This window comes from Netta rufina (genome assembly GCF_964035555.1).
Source record: "Netta rufina genome assembly, chromosome: 3".
Classification (NCBI taxonomy): domain Eukaryota; kingdom Metazoa; phylum Chordata; class Aves; order Anseriformes; family Anatidae; genus Netta; species Netta rufina.
The window spans coordinates 30,155,118-30,178,349 of NC_140125.1; the positions used below are offsets into that span (position 1 = coordinate 30,155,118).

The following is a 23,232-nucleotide window of genomic DNA, read 5'->3' on the forward strand; positions in this document are numbered from 1 at the left end:
CTTTATAAGAATTGTCATACTTGTATTACACAAAAACGTGTTTTTCGTAAGAAAATCACACTGTGCTTTTAAGTCCTGGTTTGAATACAACAGTTTATTTGTAGGCAACATGGAGCTAATCTGTTTTCTAGTCTTTTGTTTGTTTTATTATTTTTGCTTATTTGTTACATCATTCCCCTTGAGATGTCTGATATTGCTTGTGGACAATTAGTTTTTGTGTCTGGTGAGATTAACTAGATTGCATGAAAATTCAAAATCATGTTACATCATTGGTTATCCAGTTTCAGGTGAAAGTCTAACTCCTGTACCAATTTATCTCTTGTTGCAGCAGCTCATTCTATGTGTAACAGAGCAATGCTTTCATACACTCATCTTTTGATCTTGATGCTGGTGATTACAAATAAATAAATATTCTGCTCTGGATACCGTGTCTTGTCCATATTCCATCATGTTCACCTCGGGGCCCTGCTGGCAATGCCAAGCTGACAAAAATGCTCAAATTCAAGTTCCTAGCATTTCTGATGACTTAGGCATGTAAGAAGAGACAATGCAGTACACTAAAATATACTATGTGATAACAAAACAGAAAAAAGGCCACATTTGAGATTTTCATGAGGTACTAGCATTTCAAGTTAAAACAACTTTTTGTATTTCCATTTCATTTCAACATAAAAATCAATTTGGTATTTGGAATTCCAGTGTAAGGAGAAAATTCCGCATTGTAAAATCCCCATAAATCAGAAGGGAAACTGTTTTCAGGCATTCGTGCTCTTTCTCCTCCCACCCCCGACTGGTCTTCACCCAGAAGTGAAATGTAGCCAAATATAAAACAGACAGCTGTTCAAGAGCACACGCCAACACTAAACCACATTTCCACAGGTAAAATAAATTCTATTGTTTCTCTACTAAGAATCAGATTATATATGGTAAACAGAGAGTAAATAAACTTGAACTATCCTTTTGAAGCCAAAAGTAAATTAGTGAACCAGAATATAATGTAACTCAAGTGTTTTGGTACTGAAGAAATTAAACATACTTTCAGGAAAACGAGTACCACTTTTTAGAATTAGAGGGGGGTTGGTTTTAAGCAAAAGGTAATGACCAAAAGCAAAATGTTCTCTGTCACTACAAAGCAGTAATACCTCATGCTATAGGTTAAGTATGACTTGATTATCAAAATAAAAAAAATAATGATGGCATCAGCGTCGATAGAAGACTTAGCAAGTATTTATCAGATTAACAGATCAAATACTTTTTAATTTATCGAGAAAAATACATTTCATCCACTGAAATTTTTTTAAAGGTATCTTTTTTTAATTTATTTACATAACAGATATTTATGTTAAAACTCCATTAAACTAATGCAAGGGAATAAGCAAATGTTAAACCCTCATGCTAATGGTAGGTCTACTGGATGTAGCAATCCACAGACAAAACAGCAATATTATTTTTCGTTGATTATATCTTCTCTTCTTTCTCAGCCTTATATTTGCCTATATGACAAATATGTAATACTGCCTGTTACAGATTAGCTCTAGTTATACAGCTGTCCCCAGGAAAAGTATGACATGCCTATATACAAGCAACACTACAAATAGGTGACATCAAAGTACAACTCTTCTGACAGCACTCTTTGAGCATGGAAAACAATTGACTCAAATGCATCATTTTCAAAGGAAGAAAAAAACACGACTTCCACCTTTTCAAGTCTCTGGCTGATAAAAATTAATATTCTGTCCTCAGACAAAACACCACCATATGACATATTTTCCTAAATATACATTGAACACTTGTAGGTTCCATTTCTTTCTATCAGTAAAGTTTGAGGGTGTTGTGGGCTTGCTGGTTGATTTTCTCTTTTTTTTCCCTCTTTTTTTTTTTTTTTTTTTTTCTTTTTGGTGGTTGGGGGGGAGAATGGAAGGGGGGCACTCAATTTTGTTCATTCTAACTTGGCGATCAAAGAATTTTTATTTTTACACTATTACAGAAGTGCATTTTTCTAGGTTTCCAAAACCACCTTATTCAACCTTCCCCATCTGTCACCATCTGCTTCTTTTTAGCATGTACTTTTTGTGTGATCACATAAGCATGTGAAAAATAACTAACATTCAGATGATTGTCTGCTGGTACATTTGAGGACTGGGCATAATAAAAGTGAACTGCCAAAACGTACTTAACACTTCTAATTTTGTTGGGTCTTGCATGTAAGCTACATTTGATTTTCAAACTGTTTTACAGTTGGAAAGTTGATCAGGTACTCTAACTCAACAGTAAAACTGAGACTACATAATTAGCTCAGCACTAAAAAGATTATATTCAAAGACAGGAACAAAACCCAGAAATACATCCACACGAGTTCACACATCCATCTCGACTGAGTCTGTCTGCACAATGTTGCCTGAGGCATCGGATAAGATGCTACAAGAAGCTTACTTCCGGACAGTCGCAACCTGTCTTCTTTCTAAGCTGCCAGGGGACAAGGAATAAAGGACTCCCATAATTACAAGAGTGTATGAAATCTCATGGAAACACTGGAGGAGCAAAGAAGCTAAGACAAGAGTAGGAATGCACAGAAATGGAATGCATTCTTAACAACACAGCAGGCACTGCTTCTAGGTGCAAAGTAATTGGAAATTGCCATCAAAGCACAAAATGCCCTTCTTAATCAAATTTTACTAGAAAAAGAGAAAAAAAAAAAAAAAAGTATAAAGCTAAAGAAACATATTTATCTCCTACCTTCCAAAAAAAAAAATAACCTCACTTTAAGAAAATTTTATGTATGAAATTCTTTCCAGCCTGCTAGAGCACCACTACAGGCTTCAGGTTTCAGCATAACCACTATGCACAATATTACAAATACATTAGTACTGATACAGACAATTTGGTGGACTGTCTCCTTATCCTTTCCTGAAAAAAGAATTGAGTGAAGAAAATAAAAAGAATCTCACTAGCAACTGAAACTATCCCCTCCCCCAGATAAACCCCCAAAGCCACCAACAAGTAGGCTTTATTAATGCTCACCAGAGGTAACTCAACATGAGTGAGAACTCGCTCTCTACAGCATGATGGAAGGTGGAGCACAAAATAGTCTCTTTTCCATTGTTTCTCCTAACAGCACTGTTCCAGCTCTTGAAATTCACACTGTTCTTAAAGCCTTGTGAATGCAGGTGCCATCTAGCAACATCTTAACAGATGCCATACCTTAACTTATGCCATTTTCCACAAATTCCTTTTTTCCCTTTTTACCTTTATTATCCATGGGTTCTAGAGATGGAAAATAATGGCACATACCTATTATTTATATAAAGTTGCAGAGAATTTTAAAAAACACATTACGTAAATGCCTCCATTATCTTTAAACTCAAATGAAATTTAAAGGAAAAGGAGATAAAAAGGAAAGTGCTTAAGCCATGGCAAAAATCATCCTGTTCTTCAGTTCCTCTATGTTCCTGGACAAACAGCTCCCCAGCTAGCTCCTTTCCATTTTAATTTGCTCATCAATTTCTACTGCCTTTCCTGTCTCTCTGCAAAACATTCTATTAATTTCTGTTAAAATTAACAAAGTAATATAATTGTTTTTAGTTTAGCTCAAGCTTTCCTTCTTGCCCACAACCATGTTTTCTTCCGTAAGAAAAACCTTCTCATCTCCAAGCTTTGTTTTCTGGCCAAGCAACCTACCAGTGAGATCATTAGATTCCTTTCCTGAATCTCCCTTCTCTCCTGTTAACCTTCCTCATTACTCTTTTCTTTAGTTTACTGAAATTCACCTCTCCCCCCATTTAAAAAGTAAAAAGAAAACTTAAAAAAAAAAAAAAGTTTTGGCTATATTAGTCATGCAACTTAATTTTCTCTGTTGTGTAACATGCCCATCTCTTTACATTCTCACCCTAACCTAACCCTCTCAATTGGTACCAGAGTACCCAGCCCTTTCTGTTGCCCATGATGTTGGTACCTTCATCAAATTCTGTGCAAACAAGCACCCTCATGCTTTTCTCCACACCCGAAGGAGCTCTTCAGTAATATTCACATCACTACTTTTATCTGAGTTAAAATCCATCTTTAACACACGGTTTTGCAGAAGCTTAAAACACCAATTTTCATGCTAGACTGTTTCACTGCATTCTAGGGGTTCCCTCTCTGCCTACATCCGTTAATTTCAGCTTGCATCAGACAAGCTATGTGCTAGATCATCTTATTCTCAGTACAAAAATTTACCAGACTGCCTTTGGTAAGTAGCCTGATCCAATATAAGCAAGTGCTAAAAGAATGAAATAAATGTATAGCTGCAGCGGTGACAAAATGCTTTTTCTGCCTCTGCCACCATATAATCTGCATGCACCACAACATTCCGTAAAAATTCAACTGCAATTACCGTAAAACATGGTAAAAGTTTTTTCTTGCTATGACAAAATCTGCAAGACAAATTACTCTGATTCAGATTGTGCCTGCAACACAGGGCACCATGCTTCCCATTGCTTAAACTCAGCCACTGACCTTCAATGGCCAAGTTCTACATTCTGGTTCACTCACACAACAAAGCCATATCCTTCCAAAAAGTAAAAGCTGTAAATAAGAAATTAAGTGAAATGTGAGGAAAGACAGTGGTTGCTTCTTGATAGAAGAGTTTTACCTTTCATTTTTATGAGGTAACATTCAGGGAAATAACTGATTACGTATGAGCTTTCTTACTCCTTTTCCTAATAGAAATATGATTTAAAAAAAAAAATAAATAAATAAAGAAGCCAAACAAGTTTCAGGTAACGTATCTTAACATTTCTTTCATCTCATACATATTCATAATGTAACCATCCAATGGTTTTATTATAAAGCAAGCTATAAAGCATACAGACCTTTTTATGCCTATGGACAAAAGTATGAATCTACTCTTGTCTTATTTATTGTTGTATAGCTTTAAGTGATCATAAACTGCATAAACTATATTAAAGTGGTCTTGCTGTTTTGTTTGTTTGATTGATTGATTGTTTTTTAAATAAAAACTACTGTTCTTGCAGGAATGTATTCATCTATCTACTCTGTGCTTCTACACTGATTAAACTTAACGAGGTTCTACCATTTTCCTGTTATGGAGAAACACACCAATATCATTAAGCATCAATATCTACGATGAGTCATTTGAATAAGCATGGAAGTCTTTTACAGTCTTGTTCATAGCCAAAACATCCCATTTCTTGTTAGTGAAAAGATACAAAATTAATTTCTGATATTTCATCTCACATCTCCCATGACACCAAAAATTAGTACCACAGTGACTGCCCTACTCTTGCTAAGGGTTTGCTGTTACACTTGCTGTTAAGGGCTTGAGCTGAAACTCAGAAAGTATAATCTCATATAAGAAATTACCTTTATACATGATTGGAGCTACAAGAACTTTTATTTCTCTGCCCAAGTAGCTTAATTTCATGAATATTCTGTTAAAGAAAGTAGACTCTAGAGGTCTGTATCTTTATTAACAAGTCTTTGATCCTTGATGATCAACTGTAAACCATCAAATTCCGAACTGCTTTTAAATGTCTCAAAGGTATGTTTACAAGTACAAGTACTTTCTCAGTTTTACTCTTTCTTTATTAAGCAAATGATACTGTTTGGAAAACACAGACGGTCCTGTCCTGCCTTTGCCACTACAAAACTGCAAAAGATTTTCAACTGATAATGAAATTTAATTGTAATGAAGAATTTCATTATTAATCAGATAACCAAATTGTTCTCAAAAGCCTATACCATTTCACAAATAAAAAGTTACTCGTTCTTCAGTAACTGTGACCAAAACATACATCTGTACTGTAAATATATTAAGCCCTGCTATTTGACAGTAGTAACCATTTTCTGCCTAGAGGATGCATTCATAACCTACCCCTTTTTATTCTTGGTACATGATTATCTAAGACAAAGCACAGTCAATGTTATTTTAGTTTTCTTTGAACTGTAGAATACCAGGGCTGAGTAACAGCGAAGGACAAAGAGAGGAGAGTGGGAAGGGAATGTACACATAGGCCACCTAGCTTGAAGCCCTGCACACCCCTGTAACAGCACAGTGCTTGGTGAAGGTATGCATACACTTCTAGGTGGTTGTCATGAACAATAAATCATTGACTGTCCAGAAAAGTAATTCTAGCTCCAGTGATGCAAAACTGGTTCCAGCCTGGCAATCTCATTACAAGTTTTTTTCCCGTGATCCACTATCCATTTATCCTCGCATGGACATTCTTCTGGCTCTGCCAGACATCAGTAGTCAGTCTTGGGGTCCTGTATAAAAGGTCTTATCAATGTAAAATGAAAGAGTATATTCCTCACTGGATGGGACAGTCCCAGAGGCATAAGGTTTCCAAGCAAAATACAGCAACAGGTACACTTGCTTTCTGATTAAGAGCAATTCTGAAATCACCAAGGAAAATAATTCTGTATGGATCCACTGGGACACGTGCACTTGCAAGAAGGTCATGTAAGAAGAAAGCCCCCTTACACAGGATTTGCTACTTCATTTTTTCCCATTGAAGTGACTGCAGTCTGTCTTTCACAAAAAGACAGCAAGCAGGACTCTGCCTCAAACAATGGTCCACAAAGCATTCAGAAAACCAAGTGAATCCATAACACTGAGTGCATATAAACAAAAATATTAGATCAGTTCTCAGACTAGATGTAGTTTCTTGACAGTGCAACAGTTTCTGGGTCAATCAACTGCTTCCTGGCTGATACACGGGAACCTTGGGCTATCTCTGAATGTTATAGAGGATGAAAAGGTATTATTAAAAGTACAGATGCTGAATGTAAGTCTCTACATAACTGGAGAATACCTTGCTAGTGAAGAAAGGGTACTGCCTTTACACACACCATGACCAGTAAGATATAAGTATATGCTGCCATTTGTCTTGGGATAAACAAGCAGGAATTCACCATAGTAAAAGGATTAAAGTCCAGCTGTAACATTAAGTTCGTATGAACTGCAATTTGTCAAAAACAAACAAACAAACAAAAAAAAAAAAAAAAACAGTGTTTGTCATCTGGTAATGATTTCTGTAGCCTGACCTACAAGAAGTGATTTTTGCATGTTCTTTCCCTGACACATGCCCATGAAAAGATGGAGCACCCCGTCTCATCACGGTCCAGTTATCAGTCAGATCTCCCAGGTATGAAAATAGACACAATTGTCTCACATGAGCAACTGGTAAATGCTATTGCAGCAGCAGAGAGTTCAAAGGGAAAGGTTTATTTTTTCTAATGGTGTTCCTCTACTGCTAACTTCACCCTTTCAAATAAGAATGTGCTGATAAAGGTGTTGAATCTTCTCATGCTACATCAATAACTGAAATCTTGTCTAGTCTGATAGAAGAGAGCTAACGTTTCCAAAAGTGAGAGATGGAAAAGTAGATGGAAGCAACTGAACAGGATATTTGCATCTTTGAGAAAGTTTTCAGGACTGCTGACAAGAAGACAATGAGGGGATAAGAGCTGGCAATGACAACTGTGGTCTGTGCCAGAGATGATAGTATCATCCCTTGTGCTCTTCTAGAACAGATTCTGGGTATGGAACACAAGAAGAGTGGCCACTGTACCATGCCAAACAGGTGGAAGTGAAACTTCTTTTAAGCAGCCAGGATTCAAAGCAGGACACGAATAGCTCTGGAATCTACAAATTCAGATAAATTCCAAGTGCCCCTGCACTAAACACAAAGGTGCTGTCAGACATCATCAAAGAGAACAACAATCCGCATCCAAGTCTTCCTTGGAATCTGTGAGATGGAGTTCTGCAAAAGAGACCAACATGGGTGAGTTTGCCTTCACAACTAGAGCAGGCGATGACTCACTAGACAGCTGAAATGAACAAACACACTTAACCAAAATTATTTAAGTTCTTCAAACTTGTAGTGTTAAAGTATGACTACTCATATTTCTCTTCACTGCTGAAACAGTTAAGGAAGATGGAGACAGAAAGCTAGGGGCTCCTAAGAATGCCAATACTTACTTTATAGTTAGAGAAAAAGAATGTATCAAAAGATCTTGCTATGATGCAAGGTGGTTTCATTAATTCTACATACCATGTTAAACTCATAAGCAACTATTAGCAGTTTCAGTTTCTTCCCTGAGCAAAAACTGAAGGAGACTTTAAATTTGCTTTAAGACATTTCAGAACACTCTCAGACCCTCAAACCTGTCCATTCTTAGATCTTCGTATCCAGCCAATGGTATCCTGAAGGTGATGTTTACCTGTTTCCTACATATCCCTTAATTGTAAGGTTCAGAATGAGAATTCAAAGGCAATCTAAACCAGCTTGCTCAAATAGGCTCCAGGGTTTCTTACTGCTGCTCAGGATTCAATATTCCCAAAAGCAGGAGCGTGAAGAGCCATGCTGAATCAGTGACACTTAATTCCCTCTCTTTAAACTAAGGCATATTCTTCTTCAAAGAAGATTTTGGATGGAAACTTTGGTAGCACTGTGTTGCTGCAAGAGGTGGGGAATCCCTTGATGAATGCTTCTTAAAAAGAACTTACAGGCTGAAGAACTCTGTAAAGTCCTTTAAGTTACATAGAAAGTTGTGTATCAGGTATGTACTGTGTCCATTCCTGATCCTTCAATACAGATGAGAATGGAACTAATGGCTTATTCAGGATCCACAGAATCCTTGGCATTAAGAAACAATGCTGCCTCTCGTGTTAATACCATGCTGCAATTTCGCAGCCTCAGGGGAGAGGCAGAATGACCTCTCCTAGCACCACAGTCAGTACATGTTAACTGAAACCAGGGAGGACAAAAACCCAATGCTCAGTGTGCTTCCCTGGCTTTTTTTTTCAATAGGCATCATCAGTAGCAGAGCTGTCAGCACTAATATTGGAGCATATTACTTGACTGACAAGCTTTCACAGCAGATTCTGGAGTGGCCAAACCAGAGTTATGAAGGGAACCAAAACAACATCCTTGTGTCTATCTTTTTGGCAATCCTGAAGAAGTGTGATGTTTTGCACTCCAAGCACTAGCTAATAGTAAAGATGGAGCTGTACTATCTGGGATGGCACTTCAGCATACATACTAGGAGATCGCTGGTTCTTGGTGCCTACCTCAACCAGTTCAGGGATTGATACACTCAACTTTTTAGCAGAAATATCTCAAATGTCAACACTCTCTCCCTGAGTCAGGGGAGTTCAGATAAAACCCAGCAAACAATACTTTCCTCTTCCCCCCCTCTGGTCCACTAAGACTATATAAACTCTAGTTATACAGCTCAGTCAAGTAAAATCATATGTTCCAAGTGACTGACAGATGGAAGATTATTTTTGAAGAAATCATCAGAAGATAAAAATTTTAACAGAGAAAGGCAAACATGAGAAGGAAAATGCGTGTTAAAGGCATTTTTAAACACTAAGGAGCACAGCATCAGTATACATACAATCACTAAAATCACTAAAAGCAAGCATATAAAATTCTGAATAACAACTGTATAGTATTATTCAGGCAGACAGTCAGCTCTTCACTACAATGAACAGTTTTCATCATACAAACACTGCAGTCTAAAATTAAATGAAAAATAAACATTGCATAGCACATTATAAGAGTATATTCTAAATCATACCTCAGGTGCCAGGTATTCTGGAGTACCACAGAATGTTTTCATAGTTGCTGCGTCTGTGATTCCTTCTTTGCAAAGTCCAAAATCTGTAATCTTTATATGTCCATCTTTATCCAACATTAGATTTTCTAACTGTGTGTCGGGGAAAAAAAGTTCCCTTAGTATTTCTTAAGAGGACAGGCTGATGCATTACATCATTTTTTTTATTTTTTTTTTTAAAGCTATGAACTTATGGTTCAATTTGTCTATAATTTACCAAAAAAAAAATCAACATCTATTACATACTAGCATTTAATAGTGTTTACTCTTATACAATTTAAATAACTACTTAATGCTACTTAATACAGTTTAGAATAGTAAATCACTTGTAATTCAAAGCATGGCCTTTCATTCTAAAGTTATATTCATTCACAAGTTTGGCGCATCTTCCATAAAAAGTAAGAAAAATAATTTTCTAAATATTCTCAAGATAAAATCAAGGAATTCAAGGTCACAAACATGACTATCAATTGGTAAGACTTCATAGGTTTCCTTTGCTGATACATGATCTTCATTTATCATAATGTATTTTACTTACTGTGTTGTCATCAAACAGTTACTATATATCCATGTCCCATTCTTTGAAAATAAATTCTTAAAATATCTTTATTTTCCATAGTCTTTTTAATAACAGACAAAACTGGGGATAGAGAGGCTATTGTAAAAATAAAATCTTGAGGCAAATTAATTCTTGTATACTTGCAAAGAAGTTTTTCAAATTACTCTTTCCTTATTTGGAATTTAAACAAAAAATCATGACATATCATATCATTCCTTGGCCAGATAACTGCATATTTTTCCAAGAGATCACAGCACTCCATGTTATTGCGACAGATTCTGCTACCAACATGCAATCCGGTATCTTGTTTTCTGTCTACTGCCCTGAGCAAAACTTGCCTACCACACCCTCATTGTTTTCAGTTCCTGTACAAGGGAGTTCATGAATGAACTCCACTGGTGCACACGTAAAATGTGACAATGTATAATGGCACAATCTCCCACAGAAAAAAAAAATATATATTAGGCTTTTCACAAAAATAAAATGGTCTCATCATGGAAATTAGAGGTTCCTCCCATGTAAGTTAGAAAATGTTTCTATTGAAAGTGGGGTTATTTTTCATAAAACATGCCCATAGTGTGTCTGCAGCACCATATAAAAGGCAATTCAGGCAAGAGAGCAAGTAAGATAACTGCATACACAAACAAATCTAAGACAAACTACATTCCACTATTATCTTTTCCAATATACAAAAGACATTAATTTTAAAATTAATGCTGAAATTCTTCTCCTATTGAACTATTCTGGGAATGTTCTCAAAACATAGTTCTTTGATGAGATAAACAGAATGTAGTCACATTTTCCCAATTCCCCATTTCCCTCATTTGGAGACACTGGGAAACATATTTGAGGTTTGTGTTGAAACCTGAATAAAGTTGTAATTAACAGGAAAAAAAAAAAAAAGTTTGGAAGTTTAAATCTCCTTCAACTGGTATCATTAAGGAATGCTGTTTTTGTTGGTTTGTTTGTGTTCAGGAAAAACTCAAGCAATATATCCATCTACAGACTACTGTATCTATTAAACTGATTCCTTCAGTATAAAGGTACTTAGAACTTTAAACTGAACACAGATTTTTTTTCCCCATTAACTCTGAATAGTGCAACTTTATAATTACTTCGTGTTTGTCCCAATAGTCTCTGCAGAAACAAAATTTTGATTACTTTTTTTTCTTTTTTTTTCTTTTTTTTTTTTTCTTTTTTACCTTGAGATCACGGTACACAATCTTCCCAGAATGCAGATAGTCCAAAGCAGAGACAATTTCTGCACCATAGAAGCGTGTGCGGTCCTCTGAGAACACCCGCTCTCTCGACAAATGGAAAAACAGCTGCAGGGTAAACAGCAGGGACAGGATTGTAATAATTACTGATTTAGTGGGGGAAATTAACACAAACATAAAACACCTCTCATCACCATATTGTGATGATAGATAGTATACTCTCAGTGGACACTCAGCACTCTTAGACAGCAGCTGGCTTATCTTTTCCAGGTTTCCAAAGGGAGAAAGCGAGCTGTTAAATCAGCGTTTTAATCAATATACCAATCTTGTTTAAGGCATTCTGTTTGCTACTCATTTAACCTTCAGTTACCGGAGGAAAAAAAAGTATGCAGCAGCAGCATTCTGTGCTTCTCCCTCCACCACTTCCTCAAAATTTTATTTTAAGCCATTGAGAAATATCATTAAAATACCTATATGATGGTTCCACCTTAAGTTTTTCAGTAATTTAGTAACTTTTCTTTGCACTGTAAGGATGTCTAGTTCTTCAGCAGACTTTGACTGAACAGGTGAACTGGTATTTTACAAAAACAGCAAATTCATAATGCTAATGATATTACAGTCATTAGAAAAAGCAAACAGACATCTGCTTAGGGCTTATAAGAAGGAACCTATGCATTTATTGTATTTCTTTACTACAGCGTAGACATTTCCTTGTTTTTTGGTTTTTCTTTTTTCTCTCTTTTTCAATACGTCATAATTAACAATACTTCACAAACAATTCTTTAACATAAGTCTTTCAGTGAAAATTATTAGTCATTATGTATTCTCAATAATATCATCTGCAATGGAAAAGCCTAAGATGATGCTAAAGTTCTGCGGGGTTATCATTGTCTTCTCAGATAAAACATCACTCTCTAAACATGAAACACACACACATGTGCAAGAAAGCAGGATTTGTCCATTTAATTCAAAGTCACTCTAAAGTTGATAGTTGCATTTACTGTGTTAAGAATGCTTAGGAAAGTCTTTAAACAGATTAGTAAGTATATTTCCATAATCTACTTAAGACCAAGCAGGCCTTCCTTACTCCGTGTCAGGATGGTTTTGATTTTACCACAAAAACTAATGAGCAACAAAAGAGAAATACAGGAAACATGATTTTGTACATTATAGACAAGGGTGTCCATAACTGTGTATTTTTAAATTTCTCCGCTAAAAAAAAAAAAAAAAAAAGTCAGTCCTACAAACTTGTAAAAGTCACCTTTCCTGACAGCAGTACTTCAAAAAACGTATATTGTTTCTGAAGCTAAACAAACTTACCACTAAATTGAGCCTTTTGGCAGTATATCCTTCTATAACCTAAGACTTCACAGAAGCACACAGAAACTATAGTTTAATATACTTTTGATTTTAAAGAGAGTATTTAATTTTTGTTCATTGTATCTGCATTACCCTTTCAATCTCTTGTTGAATTCTCAAAATACCCTGTACAAAAACGGAATACCTGCATGACAAGGGGGATCATTATTTTGTGTGCATTTCAATTGTTTCTAGTACTCATACCCTCTTTAAATACCAACCCCTGATGCTGATATCAGACAAGCCTATCGTACCCTGATTTCTGTACTATCCCACAGCTTATTTGCCAGCATAAACAGAAGATACACAGAGCCTAAGCAAGCAACTCTGTTTTCATTAAGTGCTTCAGATATTAGAAAATTGAGTAAAGAATAAATATATTTTTTTTCCATGCATTTTTGCAGGATATTTATTTACATAGGAAATAAACACCATTAAATAACTAGATCTTCATCCCAAAAAGGCAAAATACAACATTTATAAAATGTCCCAGTATGAATCTATGAGTAGATAAACTGTGTAGACAAAATTTTTCTTTAGTGTTTCTTTTTTTTTTTTCCAACAAAATGCTATCAATATTCATTCAAAGTAAAATGACCAGTTAGAAACAACTAGCAATTGTTCTGTATTTGCAAAGGAGATTGTGAGTTCCCAAGTCAGTTTATGTTAATGTTACATACAACCAGAATTTATTAGCTCATACTAATGCACATTAGTATGTCCAGTCTGTAACAAATGCTCCAATTTTCCTTCCACCAGTAACTCACAAAGTGGACACATGCAAGTTATAAAGTTAAGCACTTCCCTTACGTATGACTAGGTAAAAACAAAAACAAACAAACAAAAAAAGGCAACCAAAACCACTTTCTTTTCATCATTGTCTTGGCTCAGAAAGAACCAATTTTTGAACACGAGGCGGCTTAAGGAGAAGTAAGTTAATATGGTTCTCCAACTGGGTGAAGAGCCAAATTATTCTCCCTGAGCTGTTTAGCCACTGGAATTGCTCAGTTGTTCCCACTGCAGCCAGCATACCCCCCGACTGCAGCCCAGTACAGTATACAAAACCAAAGCCAAAACTCAGCTACAGATTGTGGTGGACCAGCCTCTGCTTTCCATGCATCTGAACTGTTAGCATAAGCACAACTATGGACCACTAAAACCATCCAATGCAGAATCCTCTGTTTGTGAATCAGAGCCCCTGAAAATGTTTTAAGACATGCACATGTATTCTGACATCTCCATCCACAAGCAACAGTGGTGACTAACCATGTGTGAAACAGCAGGAACCTGGGGCCTTACTTACCTAGCAGGTAGAGTGGGCAGTGTGTCTGATGGCAAATATGAACTATCTTGTAAGTAAAACATTACCATTTTAATACAGTCAGTTGTCATAAGCATTCTTCGTATTACTATAGCACCTAGCATAGTTGTTATCAAACCATATGTAGTAGTTTTCAATGAAGAATGATTATTTAGGTATAATAATACATGCTAGAAGTGAATTCATATACACTCACACATATGCTAAAGATCCTAAAGCAACCTTAAGAATTATAATAGAAAAATCTAATTCCATGAAATTACACCAGCATTTTCAGCTAATTGTATAGTTTACTGTTTTGGAATGATTAGGCCACCAGGCTCCATTTACAATTGTCAGAACATGAAGACAGGATTTATTATGTCTGGGAAGGAAAATAAGATATCTGATGGCAGGTTATGAAAAGAGCTTCCAACATTTGCACTATTTATTGATTTACAGTTATTAAATATGTGAGCTAAAGTCAGTAGAATTGCTGTAGAAATAGCTTTGGCACAAAGAAAGCCATTTTGTGCATAATTTTTGATGGCATACATGAGGGTGCTATAGTTACAGTGAAGATTGTAGCTATAAATTTCCTAGTATGTCTGTATTTAAAAACTGAATAACAATGTTGCCATGGTGTTTTTTCTAATAAAAAAATAATGGAAAAATCTCTACAAATAAAAATAAAAAGTCAAATATTCATATATGCTAGGCTCTGCATATTCAACTGCAGAGCCTAGCACGCCAAATATGTAAAAGACCCAACCTTTACGAATCAATGTGTTAAACTTCTACAAATGTTAGTGCCTTAGTTAGTATGTTGAATGTTGCATGACTGGCTCTTGCTACTGTGTATTAGGCTTGCTCAGCTCTGTAATAAAGCTTACTCGTATGCTTACAGTTTTGATTGTTTTGCAAACTAACATCCTTGAAACTTTGAATTATTTTTTTTTTTTATCGTTTCAGACTTCATAGAACTTCTAGGCAAATTTCATACCCAGAGAAATACAGGGACCTGTATTTTGGACTGTAAGAATTTAAAATTTAAGGCCAAGGAATACTCTCTCTTAGGCAGAGTTCAGGAAAAGAAAACAGGACTCAATCCACATAAAAATAACAAATTTTACAATGATATTCAGTTATTTTTCATCAGGTAGCTTGTGAATCATCTCTGTTTTTTTTCTAGACAGTAATAACACTTTTTCAATTACAACAAAACATTTGGTTCTGTCTCACTAATGAATTGAAGTAAGAACCGCAGAAGAAATATGCAAGCAGAACAATGATTCGGAATCCTGGTGTGGAGCAACCATCTGAACAAATTTTAGAGTCTAATTTTATTATACAGATAATTACCAATTAAGTTAGTTAAAGAGTATAGAATGTGGAATTATCCTGAAAGTCCAAAGCACGGAAGTTAATCAACTTATTAATCAACTGAATCAGTGTATCCTGTAGAGTAATGTATGTGATAGATTTCACTCCTAAAGCATTTAAGCCTTTAAAGCAAAATACCAGAAATCAAAAATGGGAAATATACACCCTGAAAGCATTCCCCAAGAACAGAGCCATTGTTAGTAAATTAATTCATATGCCACATTTTTTACCCATTTTGTGCATCCAAAAGGTTGTGGGAACATTGTAATATACTACTAACTTAAACCTTAAACTGTAATCACATGGTACTTTAATGTAATTCCTTCGAGATAACAATGGTATTCAGAAGTAAACATAATGCCAGAAGTATCATCCTAGTTTTATACTGTAACATAGTTTATGATCAATAGACATTGCTAAACATTTCATCCACAGTGTCTAACAGTAACACTAAAAAACACTTATTTCAAGATTGGGTCCTTAAGCAGCAGAAAATAAACTATAAAAGTTGCCAGGATAAGAAAAATTTCAGTCAATATTTCTGTCTGAATAATTTGCTTCAAAAAATCCCCGAACATTTTGCTTCTATATGTTTAGCTAAAGAAAATAATTTTTTTCAAGTTGAAAGAAAATTAGTAAGTTTACGTTTTGTATGCAGTAACACACTTTAACACAACTTATTTTCCTCCAGAATGAAAATCAAGGACCCCTCATTTTACTGTCTTTTTCCTAATCATAGGAAGAGAAACTGAAGGTTCCTAGTACTGAATAGACTTTTTATTACTGTAGTAAGGCAGAAGCCTGAAATTTCTCTTGCTTTCACCTGGGTCAGAGTCAAGGATACTGACATAAATTTCTGACAGAAATTCTAAGGTTGTTGTTTAAAACATACTTTCAAAGTACATCTCCTGAGATTACAGAAATGACTATGAAGAATTAGCTAGTTTACAAGGAGTCCTTTTAAAAACTCCCTGTAAGTAGCACTGATTTAGTATTAGTGATACAAGATTAACGCCAAATAAGCCAACTGAGTGTTCAATAGAAGGTTATTATCCCATAACCATTGAGGGAAATTCTGTATCTACTGTCACTAGCCACAATGGTTCAATGCCTGTGATGCTGGGTTCATGCACACTGAGTTGAACAATACATCCTCCTATATGAGAACCCACACCAACATGTTTGGCCACCAATGGCATAGGGTAGCCACAGATGAGTTAAAATGTAAATGGACACTGGACCCAGAAATTGCAAGAGCAAGGAACATGAGACAAGTAAGGAACACAAGACCCTGCGGGTGCTTAGGCATTAGAATTGCAGTTGAAGACAGTTTTATTGAAGGAGAATGCAGCAAAATTATAATGTAAAACATGGCATCATGTTGCAACAATTCCTGAATTAACACTTTTTTTTTCATAAAAAAAGATAAAGGAAATGCTTAGTCCTTTAACATTATCATGCAGCATGCAGTATACAAAATAACAAATTCCCCCTAGTTCATGTTGTAATGAGATAACATCTGAATAGTTAAAGGCACTCAAAAGGTAGATGAAAGCTCTCTTCTTATATTGCAATTATTTTTAATTCCACTTGACTGATACTCTAGAGTTTTTGATACTCTACTCTTCAGTAAAACACCTGGAGGACAACAAAGGTTTACAACACTATACAAAATTTTGCACTTAGGTTTAAATTTCCAGAGAGTATATCAAGCAAAGGGGAAAGAAGTAAAGAAAAACATGAACACCCCATTCTTTTCTCCTGGGTACTTGCAATGGCTATAGGAAAGAAAAGAATGCATATTTCACATTAAGACAAAAGCAAGACCACTAAACTATTTTAGCTTGTTTGCACTGGATTAAAACCATATCGTACCAGAACCTGAAGAAAAAAAATAATAAATAAAATAAAATTAAATTAAATTAAAAAGGTATTTTTAATTATTTCTCTCCCGTGAAATTATCTTTCAAAATATAACAGTCTAATTTTTCAAGAATGGGAAGTGTTTTTGAGATAATACTTTAAAGAGTCTTTTTTTTTCTTAATATAATTTTTTTTAAAAAAAAAAAGATACTTCAAAGATACTAGAAAGCAAAAAAGGCAAAAAAAAATACACCCTTTAAATTGTGGCCCAGTGGCATCACTACCATTACAAGTGCAGAATGTGTTTTTTAAACTTACCTCTCCTCCGTTAACATACTCCATCACAAAACACAAACGATCCTTTGTCTGGAAGGAATATTTCAAGGACTTGCAAAGAAAACAGCAAAAGCAAACCAATTATGATCTTGTATTAAACCAATTTCTTGCATTTTAACAGTAACAAAATTTAATTTTATCCTCTTAAGCAGACAATTCTGACTTGGTGAGAACTTTCAGGAACTTTCTTGGTGAGAACTTTCACTGTTTTAATTAACCTATCTGGAGCTTGAGATGAATTAACATAAAAACCTTCATGTCTTCCCTCATCTCTGTTACATGTCCACTGAAAATGAAAACAGGATGCTTTTTATAATAAAATATTAAATAGCTATTAAACTACAAAATTTTCTACTGCATTTCTTACTGCCATACATAGTACCATTCATTTACTTTCATCATTTTAATATCTTATTATGTTGATTTACACAATTGAGAGTACATATTCTTTCATTCTTCTTCCAAATAAAATTGAAGTTATCTTACCCTCCAGCTTGCTTTCAATTCCAAAACAAGTACTTTCTATTTGCGCATAGTATGTAATGTTAAAAACACAGAGTGCCAAATGCATATATTGTTTACATATCATTTTTAAATTGCAACAAATGTTTTCATCAATTACAATTTTTGACTTTTCAAAATTTATTTGATTTTGTCAGAAAAAATGATACAAAAGAAAATCTACAGATGCAGGTTTGGCCTAAAAAAAAGAAATGCAGTAGAACAAAATCATAAGGAGGCTCACATAACTTAAATACTGTATGTCTCTAAAACGCTTGTTCATCTCAGAAAGATATAAAGATACAACCATAGTGACATTTTTGCTTGACTTCAGTGAAAATACACCTACTCCTGCTTACCTTTTACATTCTAATTTAAGAAACTTTTAAAGATCTCATTGACTGAACTTCCAAGAGTATTTTGGCCAAGCAATGTAAATGCAATCCTTTCCTTTCTAAAGGGTTTATGTTTTTCTACATGAGGAAGCTTCCATGCCATGCTTTCATTTTTTTAGTAGAGAAAAAAAAGTTTCCTATCTCAGAATAACATGTTATTTATTTTGAAATCAATTTAAAGATTTTCTAATGTATTACCAAAGCAGGAGTGTAAGAATTACTTCCATAGAAGGAAGTATGTTATAAAATTAAAATTATTAATCATAATTTGTCAGTAGTATCAAAATTCTCATATTCTCTTCAGTATTTTGTTTCTATTAAATATTAACCACATGAAGACACAGATATTGAAGGTATTTAAGCTTTCTTGCGTCATGGGTTGCTTTTGCTGAACTAATAGGTATTTTATCATTTTATTGAATTCTTAACAATTTGAAGTTTTCTTTGCAAAAATTACTTCCTTGACAACTATGTGAAATCAATAACTTCTAAAAGATTTATTAAAAGAGTTCATATACAAAAATCGTAAAAAGTCCCTCAACAGTTCCATTCTACCATTAAATTTGCTTTCAGTGCAGTTAAGCTTTACAAAACTTTATTTCTGAACTGTTAAATGCATATTTAACATTAAAGATATAAAAGATATCGTAAATACCAGACAGCTGTTGCATCTTTATAAATCATCATAAGAAAGACTTCAAAAAAACTTGTTCATAAATTATGTTCATAATGGAATGCCCATGTCATTCAAAATTACCTGTTACAAGTTCTTAATTGCACTTAAAACTTAAGTTCCTCATACTTACTGTTAAAAAAGGGTGTCTGGTGTTTTTCAATACTCTGCTTTCTGTAAGCGTATGAGCCACTTCATCCTGAGAAATAAAAAGTACAAGAAGCAGGTTTGAAGTAAGATACAAAATCCTACTTAATTAACTACAAGGAAAAAGTCAACACTTCCAAAAACAAAGCAATATTTCAGATTTAGAAAATGAATTAACCTGCTTGCTTTAAAGGAAAAATGAAAAGTATTCATATTTTTGAATTTTTAAGAATACATTTTAAAGTAAACTAAGTTTGGCACCATGCAATTATGCATATTTGAATTTCTTTTCTTTTTCTTCTATTTTATTGCTTTAAAATGAAGTCTTTATACCCACTGCATAGTGAAAAGGAAAAAAAAAAAAAAAAGATATCTGTTTTGATAGTTTAAAAATGTAGTCATCAGAAAATGCCATTCCGATGTGCATTATCTGAACAATGTACACACAAGTTGAATCAATATGCACGAAACATACACAGTTAGTAGCTGACAGGCAACTGTAGAATATAGTCTAATTTAGCCTAATGGTAAGAATAGCCACAACATTTTCCTGTTTTCTAAACATTGTTTTGGTGTTTGTTTGTTTTTGCTTAAAATCATTCAGCCAAAATTAAAGAGAAACCACACAAAAGCCCTCCTCAGACCCCACAAAATCCTACAGAAGCCACACGAGAAGTGCTTCGCTGGCAGTGCCTACTCTCCCTCCCCAAGGATGCAGACCTTCTCCAAACAAGATGGGAAACATCCAGGAAACGACTTTCCTCATTCCCAGATAGATTTTGAAAATGGGGCAATTCAGAATAAGACAGACGTGCTCTCCTGTCCCTCAGCCTACGTGGCAGGGATTACCAAAAGCCCCTTCCAAACAGAAAAGAAACTAAGTCGGCCCCGGCAGGTATTTGTGCCTGGGGAAGCTCGCCCGTCCTTGCACCTATGGCCGTCCCCAGGCAGGAGGCACGCCAGAGGTGGGAAGGAGCCTCCAAGGAGGGAGCAAAGTCCTGGAGACAGGGTATAGCCCAGCACCACCAGGCCTGCAGAGAGCACAGGCACAGGCCTGGCGGGGCAAGCAGGAGAGGATGGCACAGAAGAGGGATTGTGCAGCTCCTGAGGACAGGGAGGAGGACAGTAAATTTAGGAAGTTCATATTATATGCATATGGTTGTTTTATGCTGCTCTTTGAGTAACACATGTTGGGAATCCCCCTCTCCCCAGGCTGCTGGGGTCCTGATCTAAAAAGCCTGAGAAGCACAAGGCTGTTTTTTGACATTTACTGTGGCATTAAGCATCAGCTGAGTATTAGACTGAACTAAAGACTAACTTGGTGACTCAAGCATCAGTCATAAGTAAATTTGTTTAGTCAGAACATACTTTAATATTGCTACAAATAATACCAATATAACATTAATGTCCTGTATGTGCTTATCAGGCTCTGCTCTGAAGATAAGGTATTATTAAACTCCAAAGTAAACACAGATGTCAGGAGTTTTAAATTATACGTTTAAAATTGTCAAAATAAGAAGTTAAAAAATAACAACAGAATTAGCAGTAATAAATTATGATGCCATTTAGCTGAATAACAGCGTAATGTTGAATGTAGCTAATACAGACAGCCACATACTGGAGGAAAAACAAAAAAACACTCAAAGGAAAAAGCAAGTCTAAAGCTTTTTCAGCATATCTTTAGAAGTTTTCCATATGAACAATGGCAATATGAAGTAACTTTATAAGTTGCATCCTCTGCTTTGTGGATATTTCTCCCCTTGGGGTAAGGGGGACATGAAACCCATTCACTGTGTTTACTAAAATATATGAATAAACAAAAAAAGTTTCACTCTCTCTCCCTTAAGTATACAGCTGTGTTTCCTGAAAGTTGTGAACTGACCTGATGAACAATTTCCAGCTGGGTGGAGGAACTGGAGGAAGGGTGCAACTGCTAAGAAGGTGCTGGAGCCAGAGAATGGACTGGGTCTTGCGTTGTTGAGAAAGACATGAAAGTTTGAACAGGAGGTAGCAGCTACCACTGTGAGCACCAGCAGTGAGTGGTGCTCACAGAACCCTCTCTCTCTATTGTTTGATAGACAAATATTCCTAATAATTCCCAAATTACTCATCTTGGGCCCCTGTCTAAGAGGAATATGCTCCTCAAAGAAAAACCTTGAAACTTTTGCACCCTTATTTTGCACCTTGCAACTCTGTGCTTCACACCCAGCACATACTCTAGATGCTCAGACTGTGGAAGACAAAGGAGAAAGGCTGGAGGCGACATCAGGAAAAAGCCTAAGAACCACAGGACTTAAAGTGGATGTTTCTAGCCTAACAAAAATAAATCTTAACACAATGTAAACTTCAACTTACGTTTTTATTGCTACATTTTTTTCTATTCCATTAATTTCATAAAATTTTTCAGTACGTCTGCAAAGTTTAAGTACCCAGTTTAGTTCACAACCCAAGACAACCTATGTGACATCGATATCTTCTACCGAGCAAAGGATAATGCATTTCTGTATCACTACTGAAAAAGAAGGAATTCAAAATTCCATACTAAGGAGGTCTGTGTTAAAGTTCTGCTTTACTGCTAAAACTGGAACTTCAATGTCTTCACCCAACCAATGACTCTTAACACCATCAGATTTCAACATAAATGGCCACTTTAAAGTATGAAGCGTATCTATTAATGAAGGAGTTAGTGAAAAGGTAAGAAAAAAATTAACAATGATATAGCAAAACTGAATAAAACACTTTATCTAATATCTGATGGACAGTCTTGTAATAAACAGTGACATGAAAATAAATTGAACAGACTTGCTACTGATCTTTCTGATCTTCAGTGATCTAATTTAGTCTGCAATAATTTTTTTTATTGGTGATGTGGAAAAAAAGTTCATTCTCAGGTTCAGACTACAGGTTAAAAAGGAGGGAGAACAGAACATTACTTGTAAATGCATTTTATAATATCCCAAATTAAAAATATTTTTAAAAATGAATGTGAGTTATTTAGGTATCTGCTCAATTTTATGAAATGTCGAGTTCAAAAGCTTCCCTCGTATGTTAATTTTGTGGAGGTAGACTTAAGAGCTTATCTATGAGGAAAATTTTAATAGACATACATAGCATTGCAGTATACTACTATAGAGACTTTTTACACTGTGATGAAAAATCTATTTTAATTCTTATTTAACTAATTTACTTTTACTTTTTGGTATAATTTTCAATACTGTTAAAGGAAAAGGTAAGGATTAATTACACTTTCTCACTAATCTTACTACTGAGCATTAATTATTTTATTAAGCTTCCAAATGCACAAAACATTAATTTGATATTGACCCTATTCATGTTAATGAAAACAAACTGAGACAACATTTACTGATTTTTGGAAATCCCATTCTTCATCAATTGTAATTTGAGCAAATCTTCAACCTATCTAAACTGCTATCACCCTCATGGGGAAAAAAAGGAATCTACCATTTTCCAGTGAATCATGAGGTTTAGATCAGAATCAAGTTGATGAAAAAGCAACACAGGGGCTGGTTTTCATGAAGCTCAAAGAAATGTAATCGCTTTGAGGTTTCTATTCCTCTATTAAATTTAATCAAGAATGATCAACACATTCAAAAGTTATTAGATAGTGAGTGAGAGGCAGACAAATGAACATAGAGATAGCCTGCAGAATGCTGTAAGCTCTCTTTCCATTGGTCAACAGGAAAATTGGAAAAACATGAAGAATATTTTAAAATAAAATATATATAATACATAGTAGTTGCCATTCACATTCAGTCTTTAGGAATAACAGTATTCTTAGCCTCAAGCATTCAAAAAATTTCAATTAGGTCCATATCCCTCAAAAACCACCTTAATTAGTAATTGGGATTATTTTAATT

The 23,232-nt window shown here is 35.0% G+C and overlaps 1 protein-coding gene across 3 annotated transcripts in view; it reads right to left on the minus strand.

Annotated features, from left to right (window-relative positions):
- AKT3 (AKT serine/threonine kinase 3) overlaps positions 1 to 23,232 on the minus strand; it is a 155,714-nt gene that overhangs the window by 27,111 nt on the left and 105,371 nt on the right. For all 3 annotated transcript variants that reach the window (XR_014618340.1, XM_084285180.1, XM_084285181.1), the window contains 4 exons: positions 19,341 to 19,406; positions 17,621 to 17,689; positions 11,383 to 11,505; positions 9,586 to 9,714 (listed from right to left, as the gene is read on the minus strand). Coding sequence is in view for 2 of the 3 variants with exons in the window: in XM_084285180.1 (XP_084141306.1) it covers positions 9,586 to 9,714; positions 11,383 to 11,505; positions 17,621 to 17,689; positions 19,341 to 19,406 (387 nt within the window). In the remaining variant the exon portion in view is untranslated. The remainder of the gene's footprint in view (positions 1 to 9,585; positions 9,715 to 11,382; positions 11,506 to 17,620; positions 17,690 to 19,340; positions 19,407 to 23,232) is intronic.